Below are 15142 nucleotides of genomic sequence, written 5' to 3' on the forward strand. Positions count from 1 at the left end.
AAAGTCTGTATTTCTCACACCACTTGAGTGGGCGTGTTAATGACGCTTTGGTCTTCATTTGCATGTCATTGAGTGTCACTCTAAATGACAATCAGCTTGTTGCCTTTTGTTCGCTGAATGGTTAAAAAATATCAAACTAGAGTGACAGCGGCCGTACTTAACCCGCCTCTTGTAAACTTAGACCCCACGTCATATCCCGCCCCTTGCAAGCCCACCCCCCTAAACCCCCCGTTGATTATACTGATGTCTGAATGACATTGATGTCTGAAAACGGCTATAGTAGGAAGGTTGGATCAGGAGGTCTGCTGTCACGCAGTAGGACTGCTGGATCAGGAGGTCTGCTATAACATAGAAGGACTGCTGGATCAGGAGGTCTGCTATAACATAGTAGGACAGTTGGACCCACCATTAGAAAGTCCTGATTCTAGTGCTGAGACCCTCTCTCTTTGAAGAGCTCCTCCTCACCCTGTCTCCATAGTTCATTAGAGAGCCAATCACTTTACGCTGAGATAATGCACATGCATCTATAAATAGGGAGCTGATGATGCTGATGGCAGCATTTTGCAGTTCAATGATAAAGCTAATGCATTGTGTTCTTAGCGCGTGCACACACAAACGCACATGTCACACATACAAACCTACACACACACAAACACAGAAAAACAAATACACACACAGGTATCTTTCACTTTGGATGCGTTGAGGTTCTGCTTGAAGGTCAACACTCGACACGTGGATCTACAAATAAATCCTATACTAATAACTTCCAAAGAGACTCAGAGCAGGGAGGCTCTAGCTGGTGCTAGGCGGAGGGTCAGTTAACCCGGAGTAAAAAGAACAAGACAACAACAGCCACAAGGACAATGACAATTAATATGCCATTTTCTGACAGAATTTGGCAAAGCAAGATCCGAAACATGCAGCGGAAATGTACATCCCTCTCCCTCTCTCGCCCCTAAACCCTGTAAATTAAATCAGTTATCGCTCTCTCTGAAGCATGGTTGGAAGTCCTGCACTCTCTCCACCAATGACTCATGTTGCTGCATCCCGCTCCAGGCCTTCGGACCTGAGAAGGATTCGCCTGGGAACAAGGTAAGCCTTGTGAAAATGTGCTAGAAGGGAAATCTCAACCATGATGCTACACTTGTATACCATGACCTTAGGTAGTAGACCACGCTAGGCTTACTAAACCTGCCTTGAATTAGGATGGCACTGACTCACTTCATGGATTGTGATACCATGCACTGTTCACTGTGCACACATACAGTTATTCTATTCTCACAAAATCACAAAACATACAACCATCAAATATTTCTGTTTGTCTATACTGTGAACCCGTTTTTTAGAGCATCCACCTCAATAGAAGACAACGTAGTAAAGAATATTCTAGACTGGTTCTTTAGGGACTGAAATACAAGCCACAGAGATGACAAAGGAAGCCATACAAAGTAAAACCAAACACAACAAACGAAACAGATACTACACCACTACTACACCACTTTGAGTCAAAGGCAGTCTATAAAAACAAAGAAAGAAACAACCGTAAGTCTCACTCTTCTCAACTCGCCTTAAGTGAAAAGCATGAAAAGAAAACAATTCCAACCCACCAACGACAGTATCTCCATCGCTCGCAGGTTCACAGACTCTGTTTACCTTTGACTTTCTCAGCTTTAAAGTCAAAGTAAAGCCATTAAAAGGGCTGTAGCTAAGATTTAGGCACTCGATTATTTCAGCATAATTTGTAAGAAATGGCCTAGCGTGTCCGAGAAATAATAAGCATATTATTGTCATTTTAGGACCATTTTATGACACTGATAAAATTATAATCTAAAAGCATTATAATGCAAGTACACCGTTTCATACTGCAATGAATTATATTTTATATATATCTCGCCAGAAATTAAACCTTGTTGGCTAGAAATATGCAGTCATCTGGGAAAACGCCCATGATAACACCTCTTAAAACACCTATTGGCCTTGAGTGACCTTCACCTGTGGCTGTCTGCTGTGTGTGGAGGAGCCTCCAGCAGAGCAGACAGACACATACATTCTTATGCTCCTTTTACCTAAGACAGCTCATGCGAAAACAACACAACAAAGCGACTACAAAACTAAATCGCGCCAATTATCGACAACTGATGTGAGGAGAATATGTAGCATTTTTAACAAAGAATTGTGGCAGTGAAAACGACTTTCAACCCACAACCTTTAGAACCAGTGAAGACCAGCTTATGCTCTGACCTTTAACCAAAATATTACCAACATATAACTATGTATTTAGAGGGTTCAATTATAATCTAGTTTGTAAAAGGACCTATACAAACAATCATGTAAACACAATAGGCAATATCGCTTTGAGCAAAAGTCAAGGTCATGTGAGAATATCTGTTCCTAGTGGACGCTTCCTGTTTCCTCTTGATTTTAGACTGCTCCGGCTGGTTTCAGACCAGGGCATCTCCCTAGCGACTGGTTCTGGGAATCCATCTTGACTGTCAATCACAAGTGTTTGAAACGGCAGGCTTCTGAAGGGAGGAGACAGCAGCAAGAGAGGGAGCAGGGAGTTTGTTTATTGCTGCTTACCTTCCAGCTCGTGGTGGATGACGTGGGCCAGGTCCGGCTGCTCCCCCCACCAGAAGATCCACAGCTCCTTGGCGTCTGGCTTGACCTTGCGGCGCCACACGCACAGCAGGTTGGCGCGCACACAACGCATGAAGCTCCGCAGCACCGGGTCATCATGGGCCGGCGCCGAGATCACCGGCCCATACTCGCCGCCGCCACGGAAGCTGTAGCATCGCCACTTGATACCCGTCAACTCCGCCTAGTGGGGGAGGGGGGATGGGAGCGGGGAGGAGAGGGGGTAGAGGAGGGAGACTGGTAAATCAAAGGTTTGTCTGATTCAATGAAGCGTTACTCTCCCCATATCATATCATATTATCACATGTCAAAAGAATAATAAACCACCAATCATTTGACACGTACTCTATTTTCTTCTGAGTTATATCTCTTTGCATTCTTATTATTTTACGTTTTATGTAAAATGTATATTTATATATTATTGAGTTTACCCATGCATTGGATGGCCCCCTCAGCCTTTGTCAGCGTTGTGAACAACACATGATGCATAAACCATAAGGGGATATCCTGGGCTCACATATTGAGGCCCATGAACCTTCGCACACAACGCTTATTCAATCACTCCCTCCACGGAGGTTGACTATTGGGGCCGTCTCCCCCTGACTTCCTGTTTCCTGTCAGCACAGTGCAGCTATTAACGCCGGCATGTTGTATTGTGGCTAACGCAGTTAGCTTCTCTAGACTGGTAGACTGGCTCTAGAAGGCAAATAACTACTGTATATACTATACTGTATATAGAAAAAGGCTGGTGGTGTAGTCGACATTCAAGAGGTGGTGGTTGTGGTGGAGGTGACGGAGCAGGGAGGAGAGTGAGTTAGAGGATGAAACAGAGAGCAACAGATAGAGAGAGGTAGATAGAGAGAGAATGATGGAGACGGACAGAAAGAGAGAGGAAGAGAGAGAAAGAGAGGGAGAGTGGGAGACATAGAGGGAGAGAGTGGGAGACAGAGGGAGAGAGTAAAAGAGGGAGAGAAAGAGCGAGAGAGAGAGCTGGAGAGAGAGGATGAAATAGAGAGCGAGAGAGAGTAAGAGCGGGAGAGGGATAGGGACAGAGTGAGAGAGCGAGGGATAGAGAGTGAAGTCAAGGTCAATGCGTAGAGTGTGGCACGGTGGATGACATCTACTCCATTTAGCATAATGGAATGAAGAGCGGAGATGTTGGGGCGTCAGCTCCTGGTCAAGGAAGAAACATGGATATGATTATGTGTGCAACGGGTGAAGAGTACAAAACCATTAACACTTGAGTAGAAATGATAAAAAAGTAGGATTATTCTTCAGCTTCTTCTCCCCTTCCTCCTCCTTCTCCCCATCCTCCTCCTCCTCCGAATTAATTGTTGGATAGATCCAGCACCTCGGCATGTAAACGCCATAGATTTAATAATGTAAGTAAGCCTTATTATCTATTTGGAAATTAAATGAGCCTGAATGAAACTCTGCCTTTATCAATATCACAATGTTCTCCACACCAATGAATGCTGTGTAAGTGAGTGTGTTTTGGCAGGCATATTGTTCTGCGTCTTGTTTGAATGTGTGTGTGTGTGTGTGTGTGTGTGTGTGTGTGTGTGTGTGTGTTGGTGCAGTTGTGTAAAGAAAGACACTGCACTGCAATGAGAAATGTACACAAAGGCATTGAGGATCAGGCCTGGGACTGGGGGGGACTAGGCAGACTTGGGGGGAGGGGGAAGGAGGACCAGCCTTTCCCGTTCCTCTCAGCGATGTTTACTGAGCTGTGTGGGCCTTGGTTGGCTGGCACTCGGTCCCTGGCCCCACGCCAGCCAGGGCCCTTCTCAGAGAACATAATACATGTGGACAGGTAGCAGGGGGCATACTGGGGGACCAGGCCTGGCTGCACTGTACAGCTATTTCTTTTGTTTTGCAGAAATTAATGCAATTGACTTTGATCTGTTTTGTGTATGGTGTGTGCACGGCCTAGCGGGGTCTGTTTATATGAGGACCTGACGGCTGCCAACATGTGACCATGCACCCAAGGGAGATGGAGAACCTCCAGCCGCTGCCTGCTGGTGTGTGGCCCCAGATCGCCTCTGTGCTGCGGATAAATATCCCTTTTGTACACATACGTGTATTAGTATCACTTCATACATGTACTAGTGTCACTTCATATTTACACTTTTTTTATTCTACCGCCAACTACCGCCAAACATTGCTTTTCTCACGGACTATTCGCTCTCCTTCTCCTGTATCAAAAAGCACATATAAATATATAAGTATATCATCCCCTGCTTACCAAAAACATGAACCGAAAACCATGACCCCAAAACCGTGATATGTACCAAATCTTGTGAACCGGTCCACCCCTAACTTATATACGTTATATACCTGTGTGTGTGTGTGTGTGTGTGTGTGTGTGTGTGTGTGTGTGTGTGTGTGTGTGTGTGTGTGTGTGTGTGTGTGTGTGTGTTTATGCATGTGTGTGTGTGTTTGTGCACGTGTGTATGTTTGTGTGTGTGTGTAATGGGAGATATAAACACTGGTCTGTCGATAAGCCAGGATCTAAAATTAGTCCTGACAAGGTCAAGGATGCCACTGCCCCCCCCAACCCCCCCTTACTTGGGGGGGAGACATCTGCATGTGCTGCCCAGTCACTCCCAGCTAACATCAAGCCCTCCTCCACTGAGGATGACAGGGTCTGCACTTCCACTGAATCAGGAGAAGGAGGGGAGGAGGAAGAGGAGGAAGAAGAGGAGGAAGAGGAGGAGCTGGAAGACGACAGTACAAGGGGGGATATGCCCCCTTGTATAAACACAACAGAACAGGTTAGAAGGCTGCTTTCTCTGTTTCAGCACACTGTCTCACCTCACTGTTCCTCCATAGTGGGACATTAAAGGCCATAAGAATGTATTTTAATCAAATAAATAGGAGAGATGCGACTCAGAAGACTTGAGAATTTGGCTCAACAGATTTTTAACCGCTGACCCTTTTAAACAATAGAGAATGGGAAGTGAGATTGGGTAAAATATAAAACATTCTCAAAGACACACACATAGCCCTGTCTACACAAACACACACGATCTTGCAGGGAATGAAGAGCTATCTCAAATTGCAGCATTTGTTAGTGTAACCACCCCCACCAAACCAGATCCTATCCACTTTGCACTGAGGACGTCTGACATGATAAGATGAATCGAAGCATATCACCTCCTCCTTCACCTGTCATTATCCCCCATCTTCATTGTCCTCACATTTGTTGGGAATCGCTGTTTTATCTCATTGTCAGCAACAAGTCAGCCAGCGACCTGCTGTGCTTTGGTTGCAGAATACGTTCCAATGCCTGGGATTTAGGATTCAACGATCCGAGGGGTATCCCTTCATTTCTATTTGTTTCATATTCATTTCTTTCTGTTTCTATCATTTCACACAATTATTTTCTAATTTTTTTACTTTATAACAAATGCAAACACTGAAAGGTTTATGACAAGGCAACTGTCAATTTACGCTAATTCAAGACAATAGGCAACAAACCAGAGATATTTATTATTACCATAAATCTGTGAAAGGCATCAGAAATATCACATTGAGGAGAATCATTCAAAAAGAAAATCTGCAGAATATCAAAAACACATATTACTATAGGGACATTATGTAAAAAATGTAAAAAGAATGGATATATCCATAAGACTGAGCGCTGAACCAATATATATATAACCAATATATATTTACGTAGTTAAAGTCTGAATGGGTTTACCTCGTTGGGACCCCCTGGGCCTTACACAGCACCTTACCTGAGAGGCCGTCTGACCACAGAGAGTCAAATCACACGGTGCTTAATACAGAAGTCACTCAAGACTCAACCCTCACGATGCAATTTGAAAAGACTTCTTTGGCTTTAGACGAACAAGCAAGTGTTTGTGTTGAGGCCTACAAATATCTCCTGGGATACACACAAACCTGTGTGTGTGTGTGTGTGTGTGTGTGTGTGTGTGTGTGTGTGTGTGTGTGTGTGTGTGTGTGTGTGTGTTTGCACACATGAACACACCTGAGCAGCAGATCCACATGGCTTTAAAACAGCCGTGCACCAATACAAAGGCTAACTAACCCTAACCCTGCATAAACAACGTCAGACTTGACAACACACAATACAAGACTGAACACGAAATATTTGCTCATTTGCGCATGCACACACACACACACACACACACACACACACACACACACAAAACACACACACACACACACACACACACACACAGTTAACAGATCCCAAGGAACCATCAATAATAAACTCTGGCTGACTCCAAGCAAACATCCACAGTGATTGTCAACCAAAATCACAGCATTATGATCCGGCCCCCTTTCTGTGTGCCAAGATTTAGCTCCACTGGAAGAAGTGGCTTCAGCTTGTCGTTTAAATATCGCAGCTCAGTTGACTGCGTGCTGGCCGGCTGCCCAGTACTATGTCACCGGCAGGCGCGGCTACGAGACGCTAAACCGGGAGGGATGTCACATCTTCAGGAATCTCACCAGTCACCACACTGAAAAAAAACGTAAGGACCTGCCTAGTTTCTGACAAGGAATCAGGAGCTTTGATAGCAGAAAGTTCAACCCCCCACAGTGCTACACTGCCGCGACACTAATAAAAAGCAACGGAAATCGGCTCAACAACTTCTTGATAAGCTGCCAGTGGGCTGCCGTGTGACACGGCAATGTAGAGAAGATAGATAGTGAACACAGAGAGAACCGAGAGATAGCGAACATAGAGAAGACATGGATAGACATAGGGAGATAGAGACAGACAACATAGAGAAGGTAGAGAAGATAGAGACAGACAACATAGAGAAGGTAGAGAAGATAGAGACAGACAACATAGAGAAGGTAGAGAAGATAGAGACAGACAACATAGAGAAGGTAGAGAAGATAGAGACAGACAACATAGAGAAGGTAGAGAAGATAGAGACAGACAACATAGAGAAGGTAGAGAAGATAGAGACAGACAACATAGAGAAGGTAGAAAATATAGAGACAGACAACATAGAGAAGGTAGAGAAGATAGAGACAGACAACATAGAGAAGGTAGAAAATATAGAGACAGACAACATAGAGAAGGTAGAGAAGATAGAGACAGACAACATAGAGAATGTAGAGAAGATAGAGACAGACAACATAGAGAAGGTAGAGAAGATAGAGACAGACAACATAGAGAATGTAGAGAAGATAGAGACAGTGCACATTTATCAATTCATACTAAATTAGGTTAACAAACAAAAAGGCAAAACAATCAGTGCGTTTTTTTGGTTGAGAAAAACAAATTATTGGGTAAGTCCAACTATGATTGGATTTTTAAGATGCATGTTGTATACACCTTAGTCGGACTAAAATCGGACCGAATCGGGTTTCTCATAGTCGGATTAAGACCCCTAGATTAATTAATTAATCGCGCATTTATATGTTCAATCGGATTGGAATCTGACTTTGCGGTCTGCGCATGCTCAAGATTTTTTCCCAGGGCTGTGAGCCGAGGTAGAAGGAGACGTTGTGTTGTTGTCGCCGTCGAAAACAGCAAATAATAGGTCAAGGAGCAAGACGCACTTTTGGTCTGATGAGGAGACTCGCTTCATGCTGTACTAGTTAAAAGACATGTGCTGTACATTTTACAGTTGTTATTGCTGGTGAGGTAAAGAGGTCAGCCGGTGGCTCTATTACCACTAGTCGAAATGGGTACAGCGCCACCTATCCTACCGGGGTATTACATGCTTCAGCCAATTCGGCGAGCCAAGCAACCTCATTTGAGAGCAAGAGTCCCCAGGGCGGAGTGACGGATGGGCCTGCCAATCACGGCGCTGCAAGAAAGCCATGACTTCGCACCTGAGACAAAGAGCTGGAGGGGGGGTGGAGCCTGGCGGGAGATGACGGGATTGGATGAAGAAAAAAAAAGACCCTCTGTAGGGTGGGCCAGGCCTCAGCTGATTGAGAGGGTGGCTCGCAGACCAGCGGCGGGTACGGGTAGAAAGGCTCCGCCGGCAGGTGTTTGTGTTCCAGGGGACGAACCTACGGCCCCCGCTTAGCCTAAATTATTCAGGTGCAAATAAATAAACCAGTCGCTCCCTTTAGAAGTGCGTCTCCTGGGTAACTTAATTAACTGTGACAGGCCAGGGAGAGACACAAAGAAAGAGAGGAGAGAGACAGAGAGAGAGAAACGAGAGAAAAGAGAAGTAAAATCAGTTGCTAGGCAACATACAACATCTGTAGGAATTTAGCAACGTATTCAATTTTCCATATTTTCCGTCTCCAGGGTTACAGTGGAGGGATAACGTTTGTAGTTGTAAAAAGAGCAAAGGGCTCCTTTGCTCTTCAGTGTGGATTACAGAGGACCCCTAATCTTCTGCTCTCCTGAACCCCCCCCCCAGCAGGCAAACTCTCTTTGCGAGGAGGATTGTTTGAGATGAATGTATCTGAAGATGACAATGTTGTCTATACCGAGCGAAGGGCATCGTCCTTGTAGGAACATGTTATTATGACATCATGACAAAGCATTATTCTCAACTTCATTCTCAGCTCATTCAGTAGAAGCTTTACCAGGTAACCAGGGATTCATTAACACCACAAAGATCTGCAAAATGCACGGAAGTAGTTGAGCTGTGATAATTTCTTGAAATAACAAATTGAGGAAAGAAATAACAAAATGAGGAAAATGTCTTAATTTCCACTCATCTTTTTGAAAACCACAATTTATGCCAATGATTCTATGCTCAAATAGTGTTTCACACTCTTGTCTGATCACAAAGCAGATGAGCAAAGCTTTAGCAGGACAATAATGAATGTGTTGTAATTATCACAATGACTGCATACTAGTAATAATCACAATAATAATCAGAATGCTCTGCATGCAAGGCCAAGACATGGCCGGGCAGCGCATGACACGAGATGAGCCAGCTGAACAGGTTTCAACCCGTCTGACCCTTCTGCCTGTAATCTGTTGTCTGCTAACCAACTGGGAGTGGTTGAACACACACAGACACACACCAAGAGCCTTCCCACTGTAAGTTTTTTACATCTTAAAGTCTTCCAACAAATGTCCACACACACACACACACACACACACACACACACACACACACACACACACACACACATTTCTGATCAAGTGCTCCCCCCACTAATCCATCCAGGCTCTGCACAACAACTCCAGTGATAGCATGTCATGTTCATGTCATCACATCTGTGCTGGGACCCCACCTCTCCCCCTCCCATTCATGCTGATTTCACACAATATTTTATTCCAGTGTATTTTTTCTTTTCTTAATAGCTTTGGTCAATCAAGCCAAACTGAGGGCACATTCCAGCATAACATTTCAGGGGGGCAGTCTGCTCTCTTCAATGATATGATAAAAGTGAGCACTGTTTATCAGAGAATCGATACACAGCGGACACATTTCAGGGAATAACAACCCTGTGGGACAGACTGGTAGTTTTGAACTCAGAGAGGCAATCTGATCACATCTTCAGATCATCTGGTGGGGAGAACGTGATGACCTCCTCCTAATTAGAATTAGTGACCGCACAAAGTAAGTGAATGTCCTCCATCCCCCCCATGTCATGGCGACAGATGATATTTGATTGCAATGCATGCAGGACATTCAATTGAATTCCAGCCGCGAATGTTATTGACAAAGAGAGCTGTCGGATGCTGGCGGAAAATATTAGTCCAGTAACAAGTCGGGCTGACATTTCTCTTAAAGAGGAAATTGACGAAATTGATTGGGTCAATTAAAGACACAACAAAGCGTGTGTCCCTGGGACTACAGGGCTGGGGGCTGAAAGAGAAGAATGGCTGAATACACACAGTTAAAAAATGTGTTTTTTAAAAAACAGTTGGGGGACAGGAAACCAGGAGAGCTAGGGTGTCTGTCTCCCAGCCCAAGGTCTCTGTGTTGGAACTCCAATGTCCGCCGTCTGCCAGTAGGCATTCTTGAGCAAGATGCCTAACACCCCACCTGATCCCCATAGCATGTATCTAGAAGATCACTGCAAGGCGCTTTGTACACAAGCTAAACTAGTAAATAGAAGAAGAAACAGAAAGCAAGTGGCTCAGTTCAGTGAAGTCGTACTAGTGATAACAAAGACGCCCCTCTGTGTTATACGATTGATGGGATGGCCATAAAGACTTACCGCCGCGCTCCCTGATGTTACAATGTGGATGCCATCTCTCCGTCTCCATGTGTCCAAGTATCTATCCATGCGTCTCCATGTATCTTACCCTAACCATCTTACCCTGTCTACATCTTGTTGCCAGTTTGTCGCCTAACGGCCTATCTTATCTGGCACTTAGCAGCACTTGGTTAGCTACTGTCCATTCCCTTTCCCGACTCCCCTTCCACACACAAACACACATGCACACACACACACAAACACACTGGCCCGTAACCCCCCACCCTCCTCTCCTTTCAACTGTGCTCCATGCAGGCCCACCGGCCGGCGCTGAAAATAGCAACACAGCTGGTCCTGCAGGGCTTACATATTTTACACTCAAGCCACCATGAGCCAAAACGCTCTGTGCCGTCACCATCCCCATGCTCCCGAACCTCTGCAGAGAAACCTCGCGCCTCTGTGACCCGTTGTGCCATTCATACGGATATATGGAAGCATGTAGAAAAGCCTGTCGCTAGCAGAGAGTAGGGGGAGCAGAGGGAGAGAGCTTGATATGAGAGGTGAATCGTCTGTCTGCTCGCCACCGTCCCCATCTCCGTCCCTCCCTACTTCAATTTTATGAGTCAATCAAGGTGTCTCAATATAATACACTGGAAAAGGAAATCCATATGTTGACACCAGCAAAAAAATACTTACAATATTGTGTGTGCCACTCAAATTTAAAGAAAGAGTTGGAATATACTTCCTAGTCATAGCATGGGCAGATAAAAGAGATTGACGACAAAAGAATAAAAAAGAGGGTAGACTAAAACGGGGAGAAAGATAAAAACTGTGCACACAGGCAAACAGGTGCACACAGATCTATGCAGACTAAGAAAGGACAGAGTGTCTCAGCGTAGGGGTAGTGTTGTCTGCATGGTCTTGGTCTCTTGTCTTACACTCCTCCAGGAGATATCTCCACAACAACAGGGAACAGTCCCGAGTTACTCCTGAACACATGAACTGCACCTATTTGATTCTGTATTCCCCTCCAGTCATGTTATCCAAGGTCTAGTTCTAGAAGATAAACAGGAAGCAGATGGTGCTAAAACACTTGATTCAGTTAATTCTGCTCTGCCATTATATGCTATGCCATTCTATTTAAAACAGGCAGGTCTCTTACTTTGGGCTGTGCTAAATAACGGCACCATTGTATCCTAATGCATAACCAACTGATCCAGCAATGGCTGATAATCATCGTTACTTCATCTGATTTGAAAAACGTATCGGGATCACCTTGACGCAGAAGCCCCTCACCTGCAGGTACATGTAACATGTACCTGTACAGTACTGTACAGGTACATGTTACATGTACCTGTACAGTACTGCAGTACATCAAGGAGGAAGCGTCCCAATCACTTGTCTCCCTCTGGCCCACATCTGGGTCCCCATGCTACACAACAGTGTCATCGTTACACAGGCTGGATCTCCACTGGAATACAGGCTAATGAGCACCTCTTAGCTGATCACATTATACCCCCACTTGAGGACCCTTAATTACCACGGTTACCACTCAGAACAGCTCTGTCTGGGGCATGGTGGAAATCTCTTCATTAACATCTCACACTTTCTACCTATGTTCGTACAAGCATGGCCTTAGGAGCACCTATGTGGATGTTTCCGCCACGGTGAAGGCAGTATGAACTGTTCCACGTCTGTTCCACGTCTTTTACACGTGTGTGTGTGTGTGTGTGTGTGTGTGTGTGTGTGTGTGTGTGTGTGTGTGTGTGTGTGTGTGTGCGTGTGTGTAGTTGTACAGGGTTCCATAAACGGAGCGTATTGATGTATACAGGGCTCTGGATACTATACTACTACTTGCATTTCATATTAAAGCAATTACTCTGGCTCATAGCCGTATTGATAACCTGCCCATTCCCCAGTAAGACAAATGTCCCTTTTTTTCCCTCCCTTTCTCTATCCCTATCCCTATCTCTCTCTCTCTCTCTCTCTCTCTCTCTCTCTCTCTCTCTCTCTCTCTCTCTCTCTCTCTCTCTCTCTCTCTCTCTCTCTCTCTCTCTCTCTCTCTCTCTCTCTCTCTCTCTCTCTCTCTCTCTCTCTCTCTCTCTCTCTCTCTCTCTCTCTCCCTCCATCTGTCTCGTCTACAGTATCCTCCTCACTCTCTCAGCATCTTTCTCCTCTCCCCGTTTCCATCTCTCTCTCTCTGTTGTTCCCTATATTAGCTAGGTCCCTATATTAGCCAGGTTCCTCTGTCCACCAACAGAATCATGTAATTAGCCAGGTCCCTCTGTCCACCAACAAACAGATTCAACCCAATGATATGATTCTGTTTGTTGGTTGTTTTTGTGTTTTTTTAACCAGTGGTGAATAAATACCCACAATTATTAGGGGTTTTGTAATCTTGCAAAAAGCCTCATGCTGCTGGAGACGACCATTGCGGTATTATATACCCAATAAAGCAGCACAGTGGGGGTTATTATATATGTAGCATTTTAATGACGCAGGCTTCAATAACAGTCAGTAAAACCAGGATACGGGGGAGAGGGGCCGGATGTTATTAAAACAGATAGACCTGATTAGTGATGCTAACCCACTTGGCTTATATTGGGCTTCTTTCTGTGTGTGAAAAAAAGAAATAACATTTCACAATGCTAAATTATATTCATTTATGAATGGCAGTAACAATTACACGAGATGGCTTTCAGAGTACATGTGTTGAAATATCCAAGTATTCGCATCTCGTGTAATAGTGTCTGTGTGATAACAGCTTGAATTGTGTGGTTCACTTAATATGCACTGTGCAACACACACACACACACCCACACACACACACACACACACACTCTCACACACTCCCACACACACGTGTGCACACATGGCATGCACACACTCACACAAACCCTAACCCTAACTGATCCTGAGTATCAACAAGCGGCCCAGTTTCTGATGTTCTGTCGTTTGACTGGGATGTTGTCAGTCATCAGCCGGCGGTCCTGCCAACAGAGAGGAAGGTAGAGAGCTCTCCCAAGACTCCTCTCTCCTGCTGAACAAGTCAACAGAAGAGTTCAGAAGCCCACAACACTTCATCAAACGACCCGTTTCCAGTTGTTATGACCCACTGGGCATTCAAGAGTATGATTCTAAAACTCCTGTAACTTCATACATCATCATCTTCCTTATGCCCTTTTAGATTATATAAGCATTCAGAAGGACAACAAAATCAAGGTTTACCATTCAAGCCATTTCAACTTTGTTTACATGTTCTGCAGCTCCAGATCAGAGGATAACAGCAAGACAAGCTGTGATGTGTATATTATTTCATCTGCATGTTCGTCTACATGATAATGTCCTACAAACATGAGAATAACGTGTGAGGTTGAACATGTGTAAGCATTCGATGTTAGCAATGAATTGAGATAACAACACAACGTCTCATTATGTTTGAGAGTTGGCCTCAGGGGTGTGATTTGTTATTACAAAAGGCTTATCAGTAGTAAAAACGTGACTCTTTACCCGGACCACTGATTCGTATGGATGATTGTTTCAATTTGTTCACCTTTGTACAGCAGAATAACACATTTACCTCCCATGGTCACTGACTTCAAAGTCGCTCACGATTGTCGTATACCGATGTGTGTGTTTGTGTGTGTGTGTGTGTGTGTGTGTGTGTGTGTGTGTGTGTGTGTGTGTGTGTGTGTGTGTGTGTGTGTGTGTGTGTGTGTGTGTGTGTGTGTGTGTAAAGAGGAGCAGGGTTTATTTGTGTACTGTACCAGAGAGAAGATGTTGGAGTGGCAGTCTTCAAGGCTTGCCCCGTTAGCCACCCAGTTCGCCGCTGTAGTCATAATCTTCCGCCGTTAGGGTCGTCGATGTTGGGCATGTCTAAATCCTACATCGGTATCGACACCGAGCAGGGGTGGCCAACCGGATCGGTTTATACAGTCTGCCACACAACAACCAAAACAAGAATATAGGCTACGCGACTAGGCTCCACGCTATAACCTTGTGATAGGTTTGTAACAAGAAAAGGGAGAAACGCGATTATTTTAATCGTGATAACGGTGTAGCCTATTATTCACAAAGTATTGATCTGATATCTCTTATTCGGTAATATGTTGTAAATCCAAAATTGTTCGCAGATCAGAACATGGTTAGTATCCAGGTCATTCCAGATCTGATCTTTGTCAGAGAACACATCCATGTATCCATTTCAGTCCATGCAGAGACGGATGTCAATCCGTTTCCATTTCAGTCTCTCAGTGGATACTTTAAAGGTGAAATAAGGGCTATCCATTGGAAATCCACCACGTCTTTTTTATTCCACAACCAATCAACAATCAAATCTGAATATAGTCTTGTAACTTCAAAAAATATTGTACGGTAGCTTACGACTTCCTTCGACTACCATAAA

The 15142-nt window shown here is 44.5% G+C and overlaps 1 protein-coding gene across 1 annotated transcript in view; it reads right to left on the reverse strand.

Annotated features, from left to right (window-relative positions):
* Positions 1 to 14719, reverse strand: part of LOC311367817 (mediator of RNA polymerase II transcription subunit 13-like) — a 93935-nt gene extending 79216 nt beyond the window's left edge. Inside the window, exons 1-2 of the mRNA XM_084486647.1 lie at positions 14505 to 14719; positions 2581 to 2818 (exon numbers count right to left, since the gene is read on the reverse strand). Of these exons, the coding sequence (XP_084342773.1) occupies positions 2581 to 2818; positions 14505 to 14576 (310 nt within the window). The 5' untranslated portion in view covers positions 14577 to 14719. The remainder of the gene's footprint in view (positions 1 to 2580; positions 2819 to 14504) is intronic.
* Between the last annotated feature and the right edge of the window lie 423 nt (positions 14720 to 15142).

Source organism: Micromesistius poutassou (genome assembly GCF_964030765.1).
Source record: "Micromesistius poutassou genome assembly, chromosome: 22".
In the NCBI taxonomy this organism is placed as follows: Eukaryota; Metazoa; Chordata; class Actinopteri; order Gadiformes; family Gadidae; genus Micromesistius; species Micromesistius poutassou.